The sequence below is a fragment of the Macrobrachium rosenbergii genome, chromosome 55, assembly GCF_040412425.1.
Source record: "Macrobrachium rosenbergii isolate ZJJX-2024 chromosome 55, ASM4041242v1, whole genome shotgun sequence".
In the NCBI taxonomy this organism is placed as follows: Eukaryota; Metazoa; Arthropoda; class Malacostraca; order Decapoda; family Palaemonidae; genus Macrobrachium; species Macrobrachium rosenbergii.
In genome coordinates this window covers 9,648,098-9,672,074 of record NC_089795.1, presented here as the reverse complement: position 1 = coordinate 9,672,074, position 23,977 = coordinate 9,648,098, and the positions used below count along the sequence as shown (strand labels likewise).

The following is a 23,977-nucleotide window of genomic DNA, read 5'->3' as shown; positions in this document are numbered from 1 at the left end:
AAACTCTAATTAGGTTAGAAACAACACTAGTAAACCTAATGAACTGTCACCAGTTACATCCAGTTTAATCACAACTGCTTTTGGGGAGAGAGAATTGAGTTGCCTAATGTTGCATGGTAATGTTGATATTACATGGTGAGCATTCCTCAATTATGTGAACTTTTCTTATCTGAAAGCTAGAGTCTTAAAGAACAAACACTGGATTTTTTAAACCTTGAAGTGAATATGGATGTAAATAGTGTTTATTGCTTTTTCAATTTAAAAGAGGAAAATTTTTAGCGAAACTTGACAATCCCTGGATTACTGAATGAGATCCGAGGGTGCGATTACATGCATTTTATTACAGAAGAGACTTGGACATATTTAAGATACGGTGCCCGTCGCTAACACACAAGTTCTCTACACGTATCAGGAAGGCTGACTGATAGCCTTAAGAAGGCAAGAGGTCGGCATCTCTAAAATGTAGACCTATCATATACCTAAACCATCACTCACCGATCACCTCCCTTGCACTGAGATGATATTACATATACTCGTACATAAAAAACAACAGTGTAATAATGATTCAAACTACAATATAATGACAATAATAGTAACAGTAATCAGTATAATAACAAATGCTCTCAGAGGATGCTAAGAGGTCGAGAATTCTAGACTCATGGCAAGATAACTCTTTAACATAGCATAAGAAAAAATCAAAGAACTAATTATCAACATAACACTCATAAGGGTGGGCATATAGCATTCCATTATTTTGATATATTTACTAGTCTAGTTATAATGTGTTCTGTGTAATAATAATAACTGTTGAAATATCATATGCAGTGTAATGTCAGATCTCAAAAGAGTTAGTGATTTAGATAACTTAACAGAGTAATTTAGAATTAGTAATACGTTTTGATAATAACGTAGTATGTGATCGTACATTTTGTCTCTCAGCAACGTGTGTTCTGTACTTGTGATTTTGTATGTCATGTTTTGATTCAGCTGTCGTTGAGAAAGATAATGCGTTAACAAGTGAGGGAATGGCAATCGAGGAGTGTAAGGTTTTGTCTCATATGAGAAAAAGACGAATGATTTCTCAATGTTTTATGTACTGTTCTGAAAACCAACTTTGGTTCTTCGTCTTGTTTTGAAAGAGTGCCGTTTGTGACTAGCCAGGTGCCGTCTGTTTTCATTGTGTTGAGAGTAAATGCGCATGTCTCGATTGATTACATCATGTTTTCTAAGATTGCATTGCTCTGATCATGCATTGTTCTAATGCGCTAGTTAGCCCCAACACCTTTTACTCTGGTAAGGGCGTCATCTGATTGTTTCATTTCATGCTGGAATCCTAAAGTTTGTTCATTCTGATTTCAGAGACTGTTCGTGTCTCTCTCTCTCTCTCTCTCTCTCTCTCTCTCTCTCTCTCTCTCTCTCTCTCTCTCTCTCTTCAAAAGAGAGAAATTATTAATGTAAAACACTTGTGTGGTCACTGGTATTAGTCTTAGCTTTTGAGATCTGAATATAGGAAAAGTGTGTAATGGCGTTTAACAAAAAAGTGCATTTTGTGAACCTCAAGCAGCAGCATTTCAGGTGATTTTGCAAAAGTTTTCACAAGCTTGTGCAAGGTAACGTGAATTTTACTTATTATCACCATGGTATAGTAAGGTGTATTAAGAGATTTTTGCCTTAGCAAAATTGTTTTGGTAAATCTTTTGTGTATTTTTGTGTTATTGTGTTTGCAATCTCTTGATTTTTTACATTTTTTATATATTGGTGATTTAACATTTATTTACTTAGCATTTTAAATATTTCTTGATAATTTAACATTACATACTTGATTTAATTTTCATTTACTAAAATTTTCTTTGCAAATCTTGAGTAATTCTTAATGGTTTAAATTTTGCTTGATTAATTTAATTTCTTGATAAATAAAAGTTTTTGTGATTTAGTTTTGTTTAATAATTTAACTCAAGAATGAATTAGATTTTGTGTGTTTTCAAGTAATAGTAAATCTCTTCAGATTGTGAATTCTAGTTATAAATTTTGAATCTAAAAATAAATTTTTGTATTTAAAATTTTTAAAAAACAGTGTTTCACTTATTGACCACCAGTGAAAGGATTAATTGTGTGCTTAAGGCAGAGTGATAAACATGTGTTCCTTTAGTTTTGCTGAAGTGAATTAAGACCAGGGAAACAGTTAAAGTTGTTTGATGGAGTGATGCCCTTTTGCTCTAGTATATTTCTTGTTTAATTGTTGATACCTCAAACTTGTTTTGATAAACTTAGTTTTATTTTTCACATGATTAGTAAGTTTGTTAAGGGATCACTGTTACCTTTAGAGTACTCAGTTGTAATTTTTATTGTTATGAGAGTTCAGGTATCTGGCTGAAGTGAGGTAAATTTTGAATTATGTGATTAGTTGTATAATAACCAGGTACTTGGTACATATCGTGACAAAAAAATTTGGTGCCCATACCTGGGAGCAAAACAAAATATCACTCTGGTTTATGGGTTATACTGGTGGTGTTAGGGATATATTTTGATGGGAGAGTGACCACATAATTATTTTTGCATTGTAGTGTGGATTATTTAGTTGAGTAACTAGAGAATATGGCTCTGTTCAATGTGCAGGAGTTTTTAGTAGCTCCTTCCATCCAAGAGTTATCTGAATCCAACCTGACTAAGGCGCAGTGGACTGCTTTAGCAGTGGTATGTGGGGTTAATGTGTCTAGTGGTATGATTAAGGCACAAATCAGATGTATTGCAATCTAAACATTGATGGACTCTGGTAAAATAGATGAAGAGTTAGGATAGACACAAGAATTGCTGAATGCAGCTGAGGCCGAATTTATAAATAAGCAAGAGCAAAAGAAAGAGAAAAGTGTTGCAGAAGCAGAGCTCATATGCATAGAAGCAGAAGGTGCAGGCTGAAAGAGAGCAAATGCAAGCAGAAAAAGAAAGAGAGGAAAGGGAAGAAAGTTTGAGTAAGCTGAGAATGCTGGCAGAAAGAGAGAAAATGCAGGCAGAAAGCGAAAGAGAAGACAGAGAGAAAAGAGAAAGAAAAGAAAGAGAAGAAGAAAGAGCAGCAGAAGAAGAAAGAGAAGAAGCAAGACATGAAAGGGAGATGGAGTTAATAAAAGCTCGATCCACCTTACTTGTAACACAGTCTAACACTACCCAAGGTAGTTCAGACCCTGCATTTGATGCAGTAAGAGTGCAGAAGTTAATTCCAACGTTTACAGAAGAAGCTCCAGATGAGTTTTTTGATCACTTTAAAAAGTGGCTTCGGGTATGGGATGGCCAGAAGATAAATGGTCAGTCTTGTTACAGAGTGTTGTCATTCGTAAAGGAAGGGGTGCCTATTTAGCCTTATCAGCTGATCAGTGTAAAGAGTACAAGGTACTCAAACACAATGTGCTACAAGTTTACCAGATGACCCCTGAATATTACAGTGAAAGATTCAGATCTTTGAGAAAGGATGACAAGATGACTTTCTTTGATTATCCCTACAAAGTAAGATGTTTCAAACGATGGTTTGGAGGCTGCTAAAGTTAAATCTATGGGCGAACTTGAGGAGTTAGCAGTCCTAGAGCAATATCTTAGAGGGATTCCTGAACACACAAGAGCCTACTTAAGAGAGAGAAGGGTTAAGAAACTTGACAAAGCTGCTACATTGAGTGAAGATTTTAACATGATGGATTTAAGACAGAATTATTAATCACAGGAAAGAAAAACATTTTCAATGACAGTACACAATTCAAAAGAGCTGTAGGAAAATTTTTCTGAGTTCATCAAAGATTTTCTGGGAAGCACCAGGTTGGTCAGCTGGTATTAAATTAGATAGATATAAAGTAATCTTGATAAATTGAAATTAAATTATTCCGGATTATATGCATATTTATATATACATATATATATATGCATATAATCTGGAATAATTTAATCTCAATTTATCAAGATTACTTTATATCTAATTTAATGCATTCACCCACAAAGTTAATTGGTTGCTTTGCACTGTTTCACTTAACGAACTCCCTTAATTTTTTCATGACGAGCGTCACTTTTCTCAGTGCTGTCAGTACAGAGCTCAAAATTAAGACTCCTAATTGCTACTAGAATATGTCTTTCATCCAAACTGTAAATTCTCACATTGATTGTTTTTCTTAATTATCAGGTACAAAGGATTAGAAGTTCTACTATTAGACGTTTTAGCGGAAGCTGCGAATTTCACATACCACTATGTGGCCCCTGCAGACGGGGAATGGGGCAGACTGAAACCCAGTGGCGTGTGGACTGGCATGATAGGTAATGTTATAAACCATCGACCTTGAGTTAACCTCTCCACGCTCCTTGTTTGTTCTCTCCTTTCGTTTTCCCTTTTAGAAGAGTAGCCAGAAGCTGTGCGCTCTTTCTCTGAGTTAAGAAATGACCATTTGTTGGTGCCTGTTGTGTGTTACAGTAATTAAACGTGAAGGCGTTCAAAGTAAGTAAGTATCTCTTAGTTTAACCAGACCACTCAGCTGATGAACAGCTCTCCTAGAGAGGGCTGGCCCAAAGGATTAGACTTATTTTACGTGGCTAAGGACCAATTGGTTACCTAGCAACGGGACCTACAGCTTATTGTGGAATCCGTAACCACAGTGTAACGAGAAATGAATTTCTGTCACCAGAAATAAATTCCTCTAATTCTTTATTGGCCGGTCGGAGAATCAAACGCGGGTCCAGCAGAGTGCTATCCGAGAACGGTACCGGCCCGTCCAATGAGGAACACTCACACATTGTGGGTTAAGAGAAGGTTCTTATCGGTGAGCCACGGAACCCCATCACTGCTTTTTCTTCCTCACACTCATGTTTCTTGATTGGTATATTTCATCTGCTCGACCAGTCCAAGAATTTCTTGGTATTTATTTCATCAACATTCACAAAATATGCGATATATATTTGTTTTCACACATCAAAGCCGGTTGGTAATTTCTGTGCAAAGTTCTTGCTAGTGAATATAAGTCAGTAAAAGACCTCATTTAATTTCTTACGAATAATGTTTAGTTGGAAACTGCAGGAATATTACACAGAAAAGGCTCGCCTGTGGATACACTTACCAGACCCCTGTACCTGTAGATCTTGCGGCAATCTCAGGACTAAATATGAAGACGGTCAGGTTCATAAATGAGAGGCAGCCATCTTAAACCAATCTCTGTTCATTACTCTCAAGATCGTAGACACAAAAAATGCGCAGTTGGAAAATAAGTACTTCTCTGCTTACACATTACACAAACTTCACAGTGGCCAAAACAAGTAAAGATGTTTATTCAAATGCAGGAAGAGATGCATATATATACACTAATAATACGCAAACAATTACATATAGGAGCAAACGAGTACGTAATTGGTAGGTGGTAACTAAACAAACTAACGAAGACTCAAAGACTACACTTACATTCTTAACAATACTATTGTGTAAAATAAAGTTTCCTACATATACATCCCTTCAATGAACACATTTCCATCTACTCACTTTCTTCTTTGAATTTCAGAGAAGTAACACGCCAGCCCTTGAAATGTTAGTCGTGGGCACACTAGCACCCGTTAAAATGGATTTAATCTATAATAGAATGACAATAATAAACAGGAATCACAATAATTATTGTCCAAATGTGACCCGCCTTCATAAAAAGTCATAATAAAATACATTAATAAAATTACAAGTGGCTAGAAAACTCTCACGATCGAAATGTTTCCAAATGAATGCTAAAAGAAGATCAAGAAGACAGACCTAAATGCCAGAATCTCATCAGGGCAATTAAAAAGAACACAAAATATATTCTATGAAACGAAAAGAACACTGTTAAATGCGCTCAGTCCGCACCACTGAACCTACAGTATATGAAGTACCATAAGCATCACCGTTGAAAGTACCCAGGATTACGTCACATTCTACCTAAATGCACATAAGAAGGGTATTCATTTTTGGGGCATGTAGTTACCAGTGCATTTTAACAAATAAACCATTGCTAACGTTGGATGTACATTAATGACCAGATTACGCAGGAATAAATGGGTACATAGAGTGAAAAAATAACAGCTCATTGCAATGAGAATACCAATTTTGCAAATAGGTAAATGCATAGTTTTGTCAATCTCCACTTAAATCCGGCAGACAACAACTATTCATCTCTAATTCAGTTCAGGATATTGTGTGGAACAACCCATAAAGTATCCAGGATTATGATTACTTAAATAGTATTTTGAGTTAGAAGGATATCTGTCGCAATCAATAAATCAGTGGAAACTGGCAGTTTCCATGTAGACTCAATGGATATGGAACATGAGATAGCAGATGACACAAGAGTCAGTGATTAGAGCACAGGTAAGCTAAGAATTGGCCTTGATGCAAACCTTGAAATGGAATAGGCCGCGTGACAAGACAAGGGCTGGTAAGACAAAACAGGAATATGAAGGAAGCTAAATTTGTCATACAGTGAATGACCTGTTATCTACCACAGATGATGAAATGATTGATCCAGGTGGAATTGTTCTGCTCAGGCTCTTATCTTATTCAGTTCTAGACAGTAACCACCTGCAGAGTCAAAGCAGAATTTTTCCAGATCGAAAAATCCAATAACCAAAGCCCAGAATCACAATGTCTTCCAGACCAGATATAAGTGCAAATAGTTGTTCATCTACCATCCAAGTAACCAAAGTCCTTGGTGCTTTATGGGTTGTTCTGCACAATGTCTTGCACTGAACCAGATATAAGTGCAAATAGTTGTCCATCTACCATCGAGACTCAGTCTGTCCTTAATACAACTTAATGTTAGAAGCTTAAGGGAACCAGAAATAAACCAATGCTTTAGGAATAACAGTATCAAGCAGCACATAAAATGAGTGAAAATCAGATGCTGCACCAGCAAATCATACAGGATTAACGGCGCAGTGACTTCAAAAAAGACATCCAAACAACATTAGGACTATTGACTAATATAATTGCATATATAGCTGTGAATACCTGCGTTATTTAGCAATGACCTGTGAAGTGTCTCACTGAAGAATGATCTTGTAAATATCCCTAATTACCTGAATTTGTGTAACAATCAGCAACATGCCAGAGAATCAGTGAATAGATTTCTTTGGTCCCAGCTGTCTGGGACCCAGTAGACAAGTAAATCTTGAAAGCCTCTAATGTAATGGGCACTACTACTGTAAGGTCAAATAGGAGGCTCTGGACAACTGCAGAGCATTAATTGATAGTGTTACTATGTAGATTATCCCCTAAATTGTGTCAATTGTCACGACCTATCCTATGCCAATTCCTAACCTGAGAAAACTTATGAGATGGACATTCTCCAAAAATTAAACTAAGGTCTATAATACGCAGAATTATTACAAAACTAATTTATTTCAAAATTGGCATATTAGACGATGCAGTATCCCATCTTTACCGTGATAAAATACAGATTTAAATGCCATGATACTATGTAAGCCGATGATAGTTTTAGTTAACAGTACTTTCTCTAGTGCACTTGACTGCACATGGCATGACATCAGGCTTCTTTCACCGTAATGAAGTAACAAGTGAATTTTACTTAGTAATTCAACCAATGCATTTTCGTTGAGTTATAACAAACATGTTCCCTGACACTGTGTTGCAATTCATTATGCAGTGGTTCAAACCCAACACTCAAAAAGCACTACCACAATATAATTACAGTCATTTAGATGACATCCTTTCAATATCCACAAAGTTGGAAAAATTACTATCAAGATGATTGTTACACCATTGGCCCAAAAAGTCATTCAAACAATGCTCACCTGAAGCATTATTCCATAGAATATTTTTGTTGATCCTTAATCTGATGTCTTCTTTGAACATTGCTCATTGCTTCTATTGCGCTTCTCAGGTTGCCCTTATGGCTTACGAAGAATGCTATGGCTAAGAAGATTCCACAATCGCAAGAGGATAACGAAGTATATTTCCAAGGCCTCAAATTGTCTTTTGTGATTAGTATTGCCTTATCTGGTCCCAGATAGTACACTTAATTACACCATCGGTTGCTGGGAAGCCCAAAGAAAAGATATTCAGTATCAAGTAAATCTTTCCCAGACTCAAGATGCAAGTTATCGTGCAGCTGCTTATTATTGAGTATCAGAGCTAGTGAACTTTCTAGGCATCGCATTAAGTGGTAGTTCTCCAAACACCACTTAACTGTGATAACTATATCATTCACTAAGAACGCCTGATCCTTCACTATACACGGCAATGGCCTCATTCCATTTTTCCTCGTAGATGGACCTTCATCACCCTTTGCGCATGGGCTTGGTATTGGTCTTGTTGGCGTGCCACCTAAATGAATGTCTGAAATTTTTCTACTGTTTAAACATTTTCTGCCTGAATTCTGTCACATAAGTGGAAACACAGTGATTCTTGTCAAATATGTGAAAGTATCAACCACCGAAGCTTAAACATCACGTTAAGTCATCATATATTTCCATCAGTAGTAACAAAACTTTCTGTTTGCATGAGCAGGCTTCCAAACAACTTATGCACCATCCCTTCCCAATTTGGACATGTACAGCTGGGAAGGAGGGAGGTGGCAACACAAAAATTATTTTCACTTTGATTTTGATTATATTTCAACCTGGAAATTTGTTGTTAACAAGATATTACTTCTCACAACAGATACTGAAACTGTCCACAATACCCTTGCTGAATAGAGTCCGAGGGCACCATGTCCAAAACACGAGGACTGGAATATATTTCAGGAAGATTCACAAACAGAATTCAGGATTTTAAATTAGGCATAAGTTCACAATGAAAGTAACTTTGGATAATACTGAAAGAAATTACTGTGAAACAAACAACACGCTCAGAAACAATCTTCGTATGGCTGCCTTATACACAATCTTGGAGAAATTTACTTGTTTTGGTTGGGTATTAGCCTTGGGGATAGATGGGGCAAAATATGATCCAGTCCCTTTCTGGCACCAAGTGCTCAGGCTGCTTAGTTCCCGTCGAATCCCTTCTCCCTACATATGGTCCAGTCAAGCTAAATTGTATGAATATGTAAACAAAAATAAATGGCTTTCAGGGCCCTCTGGGCTAGAATATTTCAGATCTCTGACAAGGAAACTATACATCAGTGCTGAGCCTAAAGTAGTGATAAATGACCCCTTACAGTAAGTTGATAAGAAATCAACCCACAGCCATTAACACTCATAGATAAAGCTGAGGTCAGAGAAAGTGAAGAGATTCAACTGCAAACCCCATGTTGGTTAGCCATCAACAAAAATACCACAGAAGTTGCCAAAGGAAGCAAGGGAATGCTAAGAATTCCATTGCAAGTGGCTACTACTCAGGGAATTTCAAAATTATCTCATCTTCATGAAAGCAAAGAAAGGAACCAAAGCTGGTCAGCAATGACAGGTCAGTGTCCATTGTGTAACTGACTACCAAAATCTCTGAAAAAATTATCAAGAAGAGATATAACTGAGAACAATTCAGTGATCCAGAACCAATATGGGTTAAAACAGCATAAAAAGTCAGATTCCCCCAGCATAACTTAAAGAAACTGTCTACCAATCAGAGAAACGACCTCAGCTGCAATATCGTCTCAAAGGGTCTTTAAGATCTACAAGGAGGCCTCAACTATAAAAGATGAACACTAGCTACCAGCTCCTCTCTGTCACAGACATATTTTTTGCTCCAGTAGTTACGGAACGCTGGGAAATCCTTTTCCATAAAATCAGATGCATCCCTAGAATAAGACAGGGGAAAACAAAAGCAAGTAAATCTTAGTAAAAAAACAAAGTGGTGTGGTTACTCACCATGTTCTGGGATAATGAGGCCTTAATGAGATTAAATGTTTGGCAGGCTAGAAGTGCATTTTCTTTATTTTGAGACAGAACGATTACAAGGGTGTAATGGGGCCTTAATGAGATTAAATGTTTGGCAGACTAGAACCTGCAGACTAGAAGTGGATTTTCTTTATTTTGAGACAGAACTATTACAAGGGTGCAAGCACTTTAGACCAAAAGTACTAAAGTCTGCAATGAAATCACTCCATATGGGACTATTGAGTGAAATGAGGTTTAGAGTTCCTTTGACCAATATGATGAAGAGCTTGTGGATACTTCAAGGGTATGCTGGCAAGGACTATAAGAGATGGGCAAAAAAAAAAATCTCCCAGTGATTAATAATGGTGTGCTAGCTGAGCCATCTTGTCTGTAGGACAACTCAAGCTCTTGTACATCAATGAGACCCCACATTTGGGAAATAGATTTAAGTTGTTGTGGACAAAATCCTTCATCTTTTCAGTTAACTGTTCACCACCTTTACAAATCGTTACTGATAGATTTTATTCATCCAACTAACCAGAAATAAGCATATACCAACGTAGAAAGGTATTTGTATATCCTCTCTCAATCAAATATCCTCTTTTCCCTACCTTATCCCACAAAAAAATCTTTAAATAAAATCATCTCCCTCTACTTCCTGTATGTTCATAATCTTGATTTCTTAGCTGATTAACACTTACTAATCTGAAGAGATATTAAAATTCCATACCAAACAGTATGGGTGAAAATTACAGGTTCATAGGCTTCTATTTCTTATTAGAAATTTTATAGATTTTCTCTTTATTTTCTTCTCTTTCCTGCTTCGTCTTTTTGCTTTTGTTGGGTGAAAAGATAATTTATTCATTATATAACTTTGAAGCAATTCAGTGATTTAAAATAGTTCTTCATTGGAAGGGTAAGTAGAGCTTTCGGCTAGCACGCTGTTGGCCCAGCGTTCGACTCTCCGACCGACCAATGAAGAATTAGAAGAATTTATTTCTGGTGATAGAAATTCATTTCTCGTCATAATGTGGTTCGGATTCCGCAATAAACTGTAGGTCCCGTTGCTAGGTAACCAGTTGGTTCTTAGCCACGTAAAGTAAATCAAATCCTTCGGGCCAGCCCTAGGAGAGCTGTTAATCGGCTCGGTGGTCTGGTTAAACTAAGATATACAGTAACGGCAGAGTAATAGTGTTTATCATAAACTCTGAACTTACTTCACTTTTGAAGTGACGACGCCATGGACTGATTTCGAACATTTCTCAACAGGTATGGTAACCATCGAAAAAGCAGACTGGGCCGTGAGTGACATAACTTTCTCTCCTCAGAGGGAGGAATATGTTGATTTTTGTAAGCCGTTCATTTACGACGCTTCCGAGCTTGTAACTCCGAAAGCGAAGCCGCTCCCACAGTGGTTAGGGCCAGTGAGGTAAGGGGACGAGAATCAGTAAGCAGTTTTTATATGTAAACTACTTCCTATGATGATTTGTTGCTTTTTACCTAGATGCTGTTGACTGGCGCATAAGTCATTTCTTAAGTGTTTGCCCAAACTGGAGTTAGGTTCATTTAAACTATAGCAAATTCACCGGCGAGATATATATACTGTATACTTACTTAATAATGAACAGAATCTATACATGATTCGTTAACAATCGTGAACGGCCTAAAAACAAAGTCAAGTATATAAATATATAAATATGTATGTGTATATGTACGTATATATACATACATACATACATATATATGTATGTATGTATGTATATGTTTATATATATACATACATATATCAGTCTATCTATCTATATATATATATATATATATATATATATATATATATATATATATATATATATATATATATATATATATATATATATATATATATATATATATATATATATATATATATATATATATATATATATATATATATATATATATATATATATATATATATATATATATATATATATATATAATATATATATACATACATATATATATATATATATATATATATATATATATATATATATATATATATATATATATATATATATATATATATATATATATAAATATATATATACATATATATATATATATATATATATATATATATATATATATATATATATATATATATATATATATATAATTTTACTAAAATATATGTCTTTATACACAACATTAAATTTTCTCAGTGTTGGGCAGTTATTGTCTTTAAGATTACTTGTTGTGCTTGTTTAATCTTTAGAGTTTCATCTAACTGAGTCAGTAAATGATACCCAAATCTTTTTTGGTAATGCAAAGCATCCATCCCCTTTTACATTATTATTGTTTAAACTTTATATTCAGAAATCTAATTGTTTAATATATTTGTAAAATGACACCCTGGTCTAACCATTTTTGCTTTCGGATTTTAAATTTGCCTGTTGTCTTTGAGCTATTGCAGAATATAATCTTCATGGTAGACTGTCACCTTTGACCTGAAACTTCAGTGTCAAGCATTTTTCTATTTCATATCTGTTTATAATAATCTTATACGTGTATTTTTTATACATATTATAGATTATTTTATCACATTTCATCACTTATTGGAACAGATGTTCATGGCTCATTCTAATCTAAGGGAAACAATACCTACAGTACAATCTGGACAAGTGGACTGTAACAAGTATAGTTAATAGACTAATGCTTCTTTCTCACTTATTGCCACACAAGTTTTTCGACTAACGTTTGTAACATTGGTGGGAGATGCCTTCTAGAATGATTTTGCTCTTGCGAATTCTTTATCATAAGATAACTTATTGCACTGATATTCTTAGAACTGAATTCAAATGCCCCAAGTGGGGTCGTTTCAGTTATCAACAAAACTAGGGATTTCTCATATTTTGTATGGTGCTGATAATTTCATCTGTCTGTTGAAATGTCTTGGGAACACTGTCTAGCAAACTTATTGATTTGGGCATGTAATGAATATTTCCTCCCTGTCTTGAATGCATTGACATATTAACATACTTTTCAGCCGCGTGTCTCAAGAACATAAAGACCAATTCTCTAGTTAAGGAATTAGTCAGCTTCCTTGATGCAGAATTTTCAAAGTATTCAGTTAAATCAAATCTTATAGCAAGTAATTGTCAGATAGACGCATGCAAGCCAGACATTAAACTACAAAAGCATAATGATTATCATTCATATAAGTATGGGAAACTTTGATAATGAAGATGGGCAAGAGTAAGGTAATGGGACAAGGAATATGGAATAACGAATCATATTAATGGTGAGAGAATGGAATCAGTAGATTCTTCGTGATGTTTGGAAGTAAATATCGAGAATGATGTTAGGCTGAGAGAAGAGGCGAGTCACAGTATATGTGAAGCAAACTCTAGGGAACCCAATGTTACAATGTGAAAATGGAATTTGAAACCATCTCTCCTCAATTTACATCTATGGATGTAAATTGATGGTACTGTTTTTATTATATATGATGTAATGAAAATAGAAAAAGCGATAATTACGGAAATACGAATGAAACACAAAAGGCTGAGTGTTGCTGAAGGCAAGATGCATCAGTTTTGAGACTGTTTGACATAAGTTAAGTATACCTCAGTTTAACCAGACCACTGAGCTGATGAACAGCTCTCCTAGAGAGGGTTGGCCCCAAGGATTAGACTTATTTTACGTGGCTAAGAACCAGTTGGTTACCTAGCAACGGGACCTACAGCTTATTGTGGAATCCGACCACATTATACTGAGAAATGGATTTATATCACCAGAAATAAATCCCTCTAATTCTTCATTGGCCTGTCGGAGACTCGAACTCGGGCCTAGCAGAGTGCTAGCCGAGAACTCTGCCGACTCGTCCAACGAGGAAGTTGTTTGGTCACATGGAAAGGATGGAGCATAAGAGGTTGGCCAAAAGAGTACTGTACACAGTTCACAAGTATAGGGAAAAAGGAGTACAGGAGGACCATCATAAAAAGGATGGACAGACGACGTGAAAGAAGTAATATGAAGATAGAGGAAAATGATGCAGCGTGTGTATGATGGATGAGAGAGCTGCTGTTAAGCTATCTGTGTAACTGTATGAAGCTGCAAGATCTGTAGAAGTGTTCTGACCAGAAGTTTATCCACGGTTCAACAATTCAAGTGTAAATGTGACAACGACAATTGTCTTCTTTTTCTCGGAGCTGCCTGCTGTGAGGGGAAACTGAACTGTTTAATGATGAATATATATATATATATATATATATATATATATATATATATATATATATATATATATATATATATATATATATATATATATATATATATATATATATATATATATATATATAGAGCCCTGATCTGATAGGAGCAGCCTCAGACTTCTTTGAGGTTTTCGTTAAAAGAAGAAAATATATATATATAGATGTATGTAAAAAGTCCCTGGTTTCAACGATGTAAAAATGCAGACACTTTTTTATTCATCGTTTCCAATATACATGTTCCAACGCATTGTACGCCGATCTGATGGAAGAAATATGGCTCCAAAACGGCAGAATAATAAAAATTTTGAGTTTTTTTATGAAAAACTCAATTTTTGCAGTTTACATCGATTTTCGAAAGCATTTAAGGTTTTCTTAGGATTTTTGACGATTTTCGATGATTTTTCGGTTTATGACGATTTTCGGTTTACGACGCGGCAGAAAAACGGAACCCCCATTGTAAACCGGGGACTGCCTGTATACACATATATATCACATCACCATGCCATTTATATACACATACATTAAGCTATAAATGTCGTTTAATATCCAGTTCACTCTACTTCAGGAATATCACCAAAGGGGAATTGTAATGGATAAATAATTTGCCATCTGGGAGAATCGAACGTCCAACAGCACCTATCAACGACTTCCAGTAGACGTGCTAATCACTCAGCTGTCAAGATACCGAATTAATTTATGATATCTTGACATCTGAGTGATTAGCACGTCACTGAAATTCGCTGATAGTTACTGTTGGGCTTTCAAGTCTCTTAGGTACTCTAATTTGAATAACCATGTAACATCCATTAAATTTACTTTAGAATTAGAAAAAGACAATTGCCTCCCTTTCTTAGAAGTTTTAATACATAGAGGAACAATTTCAATGCAAATTCAGTATTTCTAGGAGGCCAACCAACAGCTTATGTCCATTTTTATTCAGGCCACCATCTTAATATCAAAATGTCCATTTTTTCTTCTGTTTTTACGAGCATTTCGTATTGTCAGTCCCAAGTATTTGGATCAAGAAATTGCATGCATAAGAAAAATAAGAACAGGTTTATGTTACCTTTCACATAAACTAGATATTTGCTATAATAAAACCCATGAAACATTTTATAGTGAAAGTAACATGCAGAAAGAAACCCGGACATTCTTGCCTTATTTTAGTGGTTTTGAAACCATAAAATCATTGTTAAAATCTTTTAATGTTATTCTGGTTTTCTCCTATAATAACACACTGGAGGATGTTTCCATATGTCGCATATAAAAGAAGTTTTACTTATATTCCCGCCAAAATGTGTTTAAGGAGGGAGATATTGAGTCTGCGGGGCAGTCTCGCTTGAGTCAGCGTAGCACCAACTTTGTTAGATGCATTGGTGCCCATGATGTTGTATTGGATTTCGTTCCTCATTGGCCGGGTTGGTATCGCTCTCAGCTAGCACTGTCCTGGGCCTGCGTTCGATTCTCCGACCAGCCAATGAAGAATTAGAGAAATTTATTTCCGGTAATAGAAATTCATTTCTCGTTATAATGTGGTACGGATTCCACAATAAGCTGTAGGTCCCATTGCAAGGTAACCAACTGGTTCTTAGCCACATAAAATAAATCTAATCCTTCAGGCCAGCCCTAGGAGAGCTGTTAATCAGCTCAGTGGTCTGGTTAAACTAAGGTATACTTAACTTTCGTGAATATACAACTGTTACATATTGCTCGTGTCTAAGTATAACCTGCTTATATGGCACAGTAATATAAGGACCTGGGAAGCCTTTAAAATGTCGGTGCAAGATATTCGACAACACCAAGAAGAGGGGCCCCTTCATCGGACTGCACGTGGCTGCACCAGTTGTGGGAATTAGGACCTTCTGAATGCTGTGGCAAATCTTTTCTTGCAGCAGCGACAGAGCAGTGGTGCCCCCTCAGGTAGGAGAGCAATTATGCCCGACAAATGTTCCTGCAAAATGTCACAAGGTGCATTTAGGAAGTGACGCAGGTCCATGACAGATTGGTTCCAAATTGGCAGAGTTTCTACTGAAGATGCTGTGCTAAGCATTCGGTTGAACTGTGATGATCAGTTGCAAAGGGCATTGGACACCTGTTACACATCCGACAAATGGAAAGCCCTTTCCTTACATCAGGTATTAGATGCCGTCCAAGAAGTAACCCAAAAATCTGTGAACCGTGCAGTTGTGTGAGATAAATTTTTTAGTGCACAACAAGGGACGATGGAACCTGCTAAGACATATATACATCGGTGTCAGGAACTGGCTTTAGACTGTGCTTTCCGCTGCCCTCAGTGCCAAAATGACATGAGTGACTGTATGCTGACTCACAGGTTAGCCAGTGGTTTAAATAACTGTGGATTGAAACAAGAAATACTCCAGGACTACGAAAAATATGTGTCGCCAAATTACTACAGAAGTGTGAAATATGTGAGGCAGCTGAAAGGGATAGTGGGGCCAGCAAAATTAACCAGAAATTCATTAATGCCAAGGTGGGTCAAGAATTGCTGCCCAATAATAGTGATGAAACAGAACATAGAGATGTTGCGGCAGTAAGATTGAACCATCGTCGACAAAAGGATAATAAGCTACTCATGTCAGGTAAAAGATGTGATAATTGTGGGTGTGTTCATGAAAAAAATAAATCTAGCTGCTATGCAAGTGAAGTGTATTGCGACAACTGTGGTGTAAAGGTCATATTGCAGAAAAAAAAGTAGGAATAACAAGGCAGCATGCATTGAAGTTGATCATGATAACAACACCATGTCGGTGATGCCGTGCACGTTAGTGCAGCACTGTGGGGTCCAACAGGTGACAGCAGTGGCAGGAAAGTTACCGCACGTGTGTGTAAAAGTTGAACATAATATGAGACGTGATGTACCAATGTATGAACCATTCATCGATGCTATTGCCAATACTAGGGCTGAGGTTTGTATTGTGGGGGAAAAGTTTTGTATCAATTAGGACTGAACGTAAAACAGTTGTGTTGTTCAAACACCAAGGTTAACCATGCTGCCGAAGAACCTATGAGAGTACTGGGTAGTGTACGAAGTATGATAACTTTAGTTAGAAACACTGCTTTAAATATAGAAGTGTTAGTAGTGTGCAGGGTCTCTAGGCTGTACTTATCTATAGATGTATGGAAGTGTTTAGCATTAGTAGATGCAAATTTTCCCCGTCATGTTAAGGTAGATGGAATTTCAGCAAATAAAATTGGTAGGAAATGGCCCAGTAGTGTGGTTGCCAATGACGTCACTAATGGCGGGAGCAACATCCATGACGTCATAGAGTTGCCGTTCTCCCCTCAGGAGACCAGTGTGCCCAAGCTCAAAAGATGGATTTTGGAACATTTCTCTGGTACAGTATTTAACATTAAACGGAATCCATTACCTTCTCCCTGATGCAGTCTCATGCGCATATAAGCCAATTCCAATTCCCAACCTGTAGGAATGAGGCAGATTATTCCTAGTTTTACATCGTCGTCCAGCTGTTTTTTCACTTGGGAATTGGAATGGGCGTATATGTGCATGGGACTGCATCAGGGAGAAGGTGGATACGGTGTGGCTTTCCCTTCATTACCGGTAATGGATTCCGTTTAATGTTAAATATTGTACCAGAGAAATGCTCCAAAATCCATCTTTTGAGCTTAGGCACATTGGTCTCCTGAGGGGAGAACGGCAACTCTATGACATCATGGATGTTGTTCCCGCCATTGGTGACGTCATTGGCACCCATACTATTGGGCTGTTCCCTACCAACTTTATTTGCTGAAATTCCATCTACCTCAACATGATGGGGAAAATTTCCACCCACTGATTGGTGTGCGCGAATGGTAGTAGTAGCTAAAAGGAATGGAAACCCAAGAAGAACAGTGGATTACCAAAAACTAAAACATTGTAAAAGAGAGACTCATTACACTTTTGGGCCGTTTGGCATGGCATCCAGTGTACCTGTGCGTTCATACAAAACTGTAATAGATGCCTATTCTGGTTTCCACCAAGTGGAATTAGATGAAGAGAGTCGCCATTTGACTACCTTCATATCCCCATGGGGTAGGTACCAGTATTGTAGGATGCCAATGGGACATGTCTCTGTATCAGATGCATATTCAAAGCTCTTTGATGATGTAATAGTGGACACTCCAAGAAAATTTAAACGTGTCGATGATGTTCTCCCACATGATGATACTGTGGAAGGAGCGTTTTTTCACATAATGAGTTTTTTACAAGTATGTGAAGAAAACGGGGTTACCCTCAATTCTTATAAATTTCAATTTTGCCAATGCGAGGTAGACTTTGTAGGCTATGAATTAGGTTGGGACAATTTCAAGCCAGGTGAGGAAAAGTCTGAAATCAAGAGTTTCCCAATGCCAGATCAATCAACCATCACTGACATACGGTCTTGGTTTGGCCTCGTAAACCAATTAGCACCATTTGTAGCCACTTCTCAATTAATGGAACCCTTTCAAGACTTTCTAAAAAAGTCTACTAGTCAGAAGGTGTACTGGGATGAAATACTACAGGATGCATTCGAAAAGACTAAAGAAATTTCATGCAATTTGACTGGGGAGGGATTAGCCTATTATGATAAATCTAGGCGAACTGCGGTAATCACTGATTGGTCGCATGATGGAATGGGATTTCTAGTGTTACAACAACATTGCAGTTGTGAAGAGGATAATGTCCCATTTTGTTGCAAAGGGGGATGGAAGCTTGCTGTCTGTGGGAGTAGACATTTAACCTCGGCAGAAATTAATTATGCAGTCGTTGAAGGAGAGGCTGCTGCCATGGTATGGTGTTTTCAGAAAGCTAGATTATTCCTACTGGGATGTCCCAATATAGCCCTTGTTACTGACCACCGTCCGCTGGTCAAAGTGTTTGGTGATAGAGAGTTGAAAAACATTGCAAATCCTCGTTTGCTTAGATTAAAGGAAAAAAACATTACAATACAGTTTCACAGTGAAATACATCCCTGGGAAGAAAAACTCAGCAGCTGATACCCTTTCAAGATACTCAGTAATCAGAATCCCAATAAATGCAACTGACAGTGAGATGGGGGTTAGGATGAGAGTGTGTGCGTTGTAGCACTGATCACATCGCTAAGTGATGACATCATAACCCTCGACTGGAATTCTGTAAAAGAAGCGGCTGAAGGCGATGTTGAATATCAGCTGCTAAAGAGTATAGTAGCCACAGGTTCTTGGCCTGTATCAAGAAATTTAGTCAACTCTAACATAAATCCATATTTCAATGTACGGGACCGACTTGGCTTCATGAACGAATTGGTGGTGTAACCATATGATGAAGGGTACATACGTCTGGCAATACCTTTGTCACTTTGAGACCGAGATGTCTCTAACCTACACTCAGGCCACCAAAGTTCTGATTCAATGATTTGTAGGGCACGGCAGGCTGTACATTGGCCTGGGATGGAGGGCCAATTGAAACTCAAGAGGATGCAGTGCAGAACATGTGACATCATCGCGCCATCCCAACAAAGGGAACCACTATTGCCTACCCCACCCCCCGAATATCCTTTTTCAACAAACAGTCACGGATATGTTTCAAGATGTGGAAAACAATAACTGGTACATGCAGATAGGCTTACTGGTTGGCTGGAAATTGCCTTCTTCCCAAGTGGTGCTACTTCTGTTAAATTGATCCCACTCTTCCGACGATATTTCATGCAATGGGGTACCCTGGAAGAAATCTGTCTCGATGGTGGTACCAATTTGGTAAGCACTGAAATGGCCAGCTTCCTACAAAGTTAAGTATATCTTAGTTTTACCAGACCACTGAGCTGATTAACAGCTCTCTTAGGGCTGGCCCGAAGGATTAGACTTATTTTACGTGGCTAAGAACCAATTGGTTACTTAGCAATGGGACCTACAGCTTATTGTGGAATCCGAACCACGTTATAGCAAGAAATGAATTTCTATCACCAGAAATAAATTCCTCTAACTCTTCATCAGCCGGCCCGGGGAATTGAACTCCGGCCCATCAAGTGACAGTCTGAAGCTCAACCGACCCAGCCAACAAAGGGCAGAAATGGGAGGTTAGGATGAGAATATCCTCAGCCTCTTACCCTCAAACTAACGGGAGGGCAGGGGCAGCGGTATGTACAGTGAAAAGAACTATTCAAGATAACACAAGAAACGACTGAAGCCTCAATACAGATAGTTTTGCAAGAGCCATTTTGCAGTGTAGAAATACGCCCCTAAGAGACATTGATAAATCGCTGGCACAATTAGCGATTGGATGACAACTTAGAGACTCAGTCCCCATGATAAAAAACTATCATAAGGTAACAGAGCAGTGGGCAGACATCATGATAAACAGAGAGGAGAAGATGGGTAGGCACCTGAGAAATGCCAAGTTACGTCATGATTCAAGTAGCAGTCCAAAATGTTGTCTCCAAGGCCTGGGACCGTAGTGCAAAAGTCATTGAAATGAAAGGAGACCACCAGTATGTCATAAAACTAGATGGTAGTGGAAGGATATCAACAGGAAACAGAAAACATATCTGGGAAATAAGAGTGAAGGGTACCCTTCCCACTTGTACACCTCCCCCACCTGACTTGCATGCTGACCCCCAACCTAGAAGAGGGATGAGGAAAATAAATCCCCTGAGTTGGCATGAATACTACATTATGTAATTTTCACACTAAAAGGAATGTTAATAAAAAAATAGTCCTAAGGAAAGCAACAACATATATATAATGTATAAAATTCCATGCTTGGACTGCTCTTTTAAGGATCTAGAAGTTAGAATTAAGCAGCATAAGTATTCTGTCAAAATTGGGCAAACATCCAAAGCAATATCCATTCCTTTAAGTCAAAACTCACACAGGATCAACTGGACTGACAGTTCAGTGATTGCTGGATCGAAAGATTTCTCTTCACAAAATCTTTTAGAATCTGCAATTATACAGCTTACTTCCAGCTATAATTTCAACCTTAGCCATGGCGTGTATTATTTGGACCCCTGTATTAGTAAAATGTTCAAGAATGATCTTAAAGATAAAATCACTGACTTAATTAATAATTAGTTACCTTATATAGGTTTCTATGTATTCTTATGTTTAATAGTTTTTTGAAAAATTGTTATTGTTTACCAAAAGGAGAAAATACATTGTTCTTTTATAAATATGTAATCAGCTTATTCATTCCAAGGTCATCTTTGGTGGTTAGTCTCCTCCTTTGTATAATCTTTTAATTGATTCCTCCCTGCTTTTGAGTCAGTTGGGCCTAATCCTTTATTAAACCTCTCAAAGATTTACCTTTGTTTCGGTAGGTTCACTACTTCATCAGCTTGTTAGATTCCAGGCATCTGTTCCATATAATTCCCATCCTCAGGGATATAAGTATGTCATCCGTCAGTTATACGAACTTTCATGTAAACTTATTTTTATATTTTTCATCACTGCAAGGACCGTGTGTCGAAAGGCCTAGCAACCATGCCGTTGTTTCATTTTCCTTCGTTGCATTTGCCTTTATCTATATGCATATATATATGTGTATATATATATATATACACACACATATATATATATATATATATATATATATATATATATATATATATATGTGTGTGTGTGTAATTCTAATAGCCACAATGCCCTCTTAACTTTCTTGAATTCTTCCAGACGGAAGCTTTTTGGATATGCTTGTAACTCGAAGCCGAAAATATCCAGACGGAAGTCAAATTGAAGAGCCTGTGAAATGGGCGGTCGCGAGATCGACAGGCTCTTCCTTGTCATTACCATTTTCAACAGCGCGAAGGAGGTAAGAGGGCTTTGCCGACCTTGAATTACATATGAATAAAAGTGACCAGTAATGTATATACATATATATATATATATATATATATATATATATATATATATATATATATATATATATATATATATATATATATATTACCTTCCTCCTAAAGTTCCTTACCTTTGTTATTAAAAATGAGTTTTCAAGTAAATGTTTCCACCTACTTAGTCAGGGTAATTATTTTAGAACTTATATTTTTATTTCATATATTTCTTTTATTTCTTCACTGCGGAACTTATTTTAGTCATACTTTTTTCATTTATGTGTATCGCGGATTTATACATATTATACAAAGAATGTCAGATAAAGATTAAGCCCGGAACTTATTGCAAAATTATTTCAAAGATTCTTAGGTAGTTTTTCCATGAACACATTCGTCGCAAACAATATGGTTGCAAACGCTTTAGCCGATAACATCTTCGCCTCGGAGGAAAGTTGTCGTTAGAGATAGATTTAGAGAATTTGTTATATCAGCAATATGAGAATTTACTTGGAAAAACGTTTGTTCGTTTAGACAGAAGTAGTTCTTGTAAAGTTGAGAAACTTTCTTTTCAAATTGTATGTGTTCAGCCACAGGAGAAAAGTACTTGGTTAAAACCCTCGAAAAACCTTCATTTTTCTCTTCGCAGACCAGTTCCTCATTTGGGGGGTGGGTTCCGTTCTCAGCTAGCACTCTGCTGGCCGCGTGTTCGAAACTCCGACTGGCCAATGAAGAATAAGAGGAATTTATTTCTGGTAATAGAAATTCATTTCTCGCTATAACATGGTTCGGATTCCACAATAAGCTGTAGGTCCCGTTGCTAGGTAACCAATTGATTCTTAGCCACGTAAAATAAATCTAATCCTTCGGGCCAGCCCTAGGAGAGCTGTTAATCAGCTCAGTGGTCTGGTTAAACTAAGGTATACTTAACTTTTTCTCCGCAGACCATTAGTTCCTCGTTGGGCGGGTGGGTTCCGTTCTCAGCTAGCGTTCTGCTGGCTGCGAGTTCGAATTTCCGACCGGCCAATGAAGAATAAGAGGAATTTATTTCTGGTGATAGAAATTCCTTTCTCGCTATAACGTGGTGCGGATTCCACAATAAGCTGTAGGTCCCCTAGGTTACTAGGTAATCTAAATTGGTTCTTAATCAGCGTAAAATAAATACTTAACTTTTTCTCCGCAGACCATTAGTTCCTCGTTGGGCGGGTGGGTTCCGCGTTCAGCCCTGAATCTCCGACCGGCCAATAAAGAATAAGAGCTGTTATTTCAGCTCAGTGGTCTGGATTAAACTAGATCCCGGTAACCAATTGGTTCTTAAACGTAAAATTCTTCTTCGGGCCAGACCATTAAGTCAGCTCAGTGGTGTGGATTGGAGGTCGATTGAGTCGTGGTCATGGTGGCATTTTCCGGACCCTTTCTTTGGATTTTGGCTAAATGCTTCGTCGGCTCTGAGATAGCCTACGTCAGATACTTCCAGGAGGTCGGCAACTCAATTATGTACATTTTGCAGCCCGTCTTTCAGGTATGTGTGAAAGGTTCTCCAAACCGGCACCAAACATAGTCTTTATTTGATTTGTATCCCTGTCAATCTGGAATGGGGTGAGAGCAGTTATATTTTTTTTTACCTTACCTGTTTTGAGTAATGTTATGAAAGCCTGGTGCAAACGCAAAGGTTTAATTACAATTATAATTTGATGTTGAAGCGCAAAGTCTTGGAGAGAAAATAATTTTCAATAATGAGCGCTTGGTTCAACAAATTAGCATGTCCTTTATCTTGCTTTCGCCCCCCTATTTGTATTTTTCACATTTACAATCGAAGTGCTGTAAGTTTTAAATTTTTGCTTGAAGTAAGGTTTTAGATATTAATTCTTTTTTTTTTTTTGTCTAACATTTACACTTCTTATTAGTTTTCTTCATTTCAAAAATTACTCGGTGGAGATTTTGTCTGTAACCTTTCCATTTGTTCTGGAAATGCAGATATGGAATGTTTCCTTTGTTCATTTTAATATATATATATATATATATATATATATATATATATATATATATATATATATATATATATGTATGTGTGTGTGTGTGTGTGTGTGTGTGTGTGTGTGT

The 23,977-nt window shown here is 37.0% G+C and overlaps 1 protein-coding gene across 1 annotated transcript in view; it reads left to right on the top strand.

Moving 5' to 3' along the window:
* Window positions 1–23,977, top strand: part of LOC136835728 (uncharacterized) — a 102,918-nt gene that overhangs the window by 61,999 nt on the left and 16,942 nt on the right. The window contains exons 9-13 of the mRNA XM_067099590.1: window positions 4,160–4,290; window positions 11,086–11,245; window positions 12,697–12,717; window positions 22,993–23,000; window positions 23,260–23,396. Coding sequence (XP_066955691.1) covers window positions 4,160–4,290; window positions 11,086–11,245; window positions 12,697–12,717; window positions 22,993–23,000; window positions 23,260–23,396 — 457 coding nt within the window. The remainder of the gene's footprint in view (window positions 1–4,159; window positions 4,291–11,085; window positions 11,246–12,696; window positions 12,718–22,992; window positions 23,001–23,259; window positions 23,397–23,977) is intronic.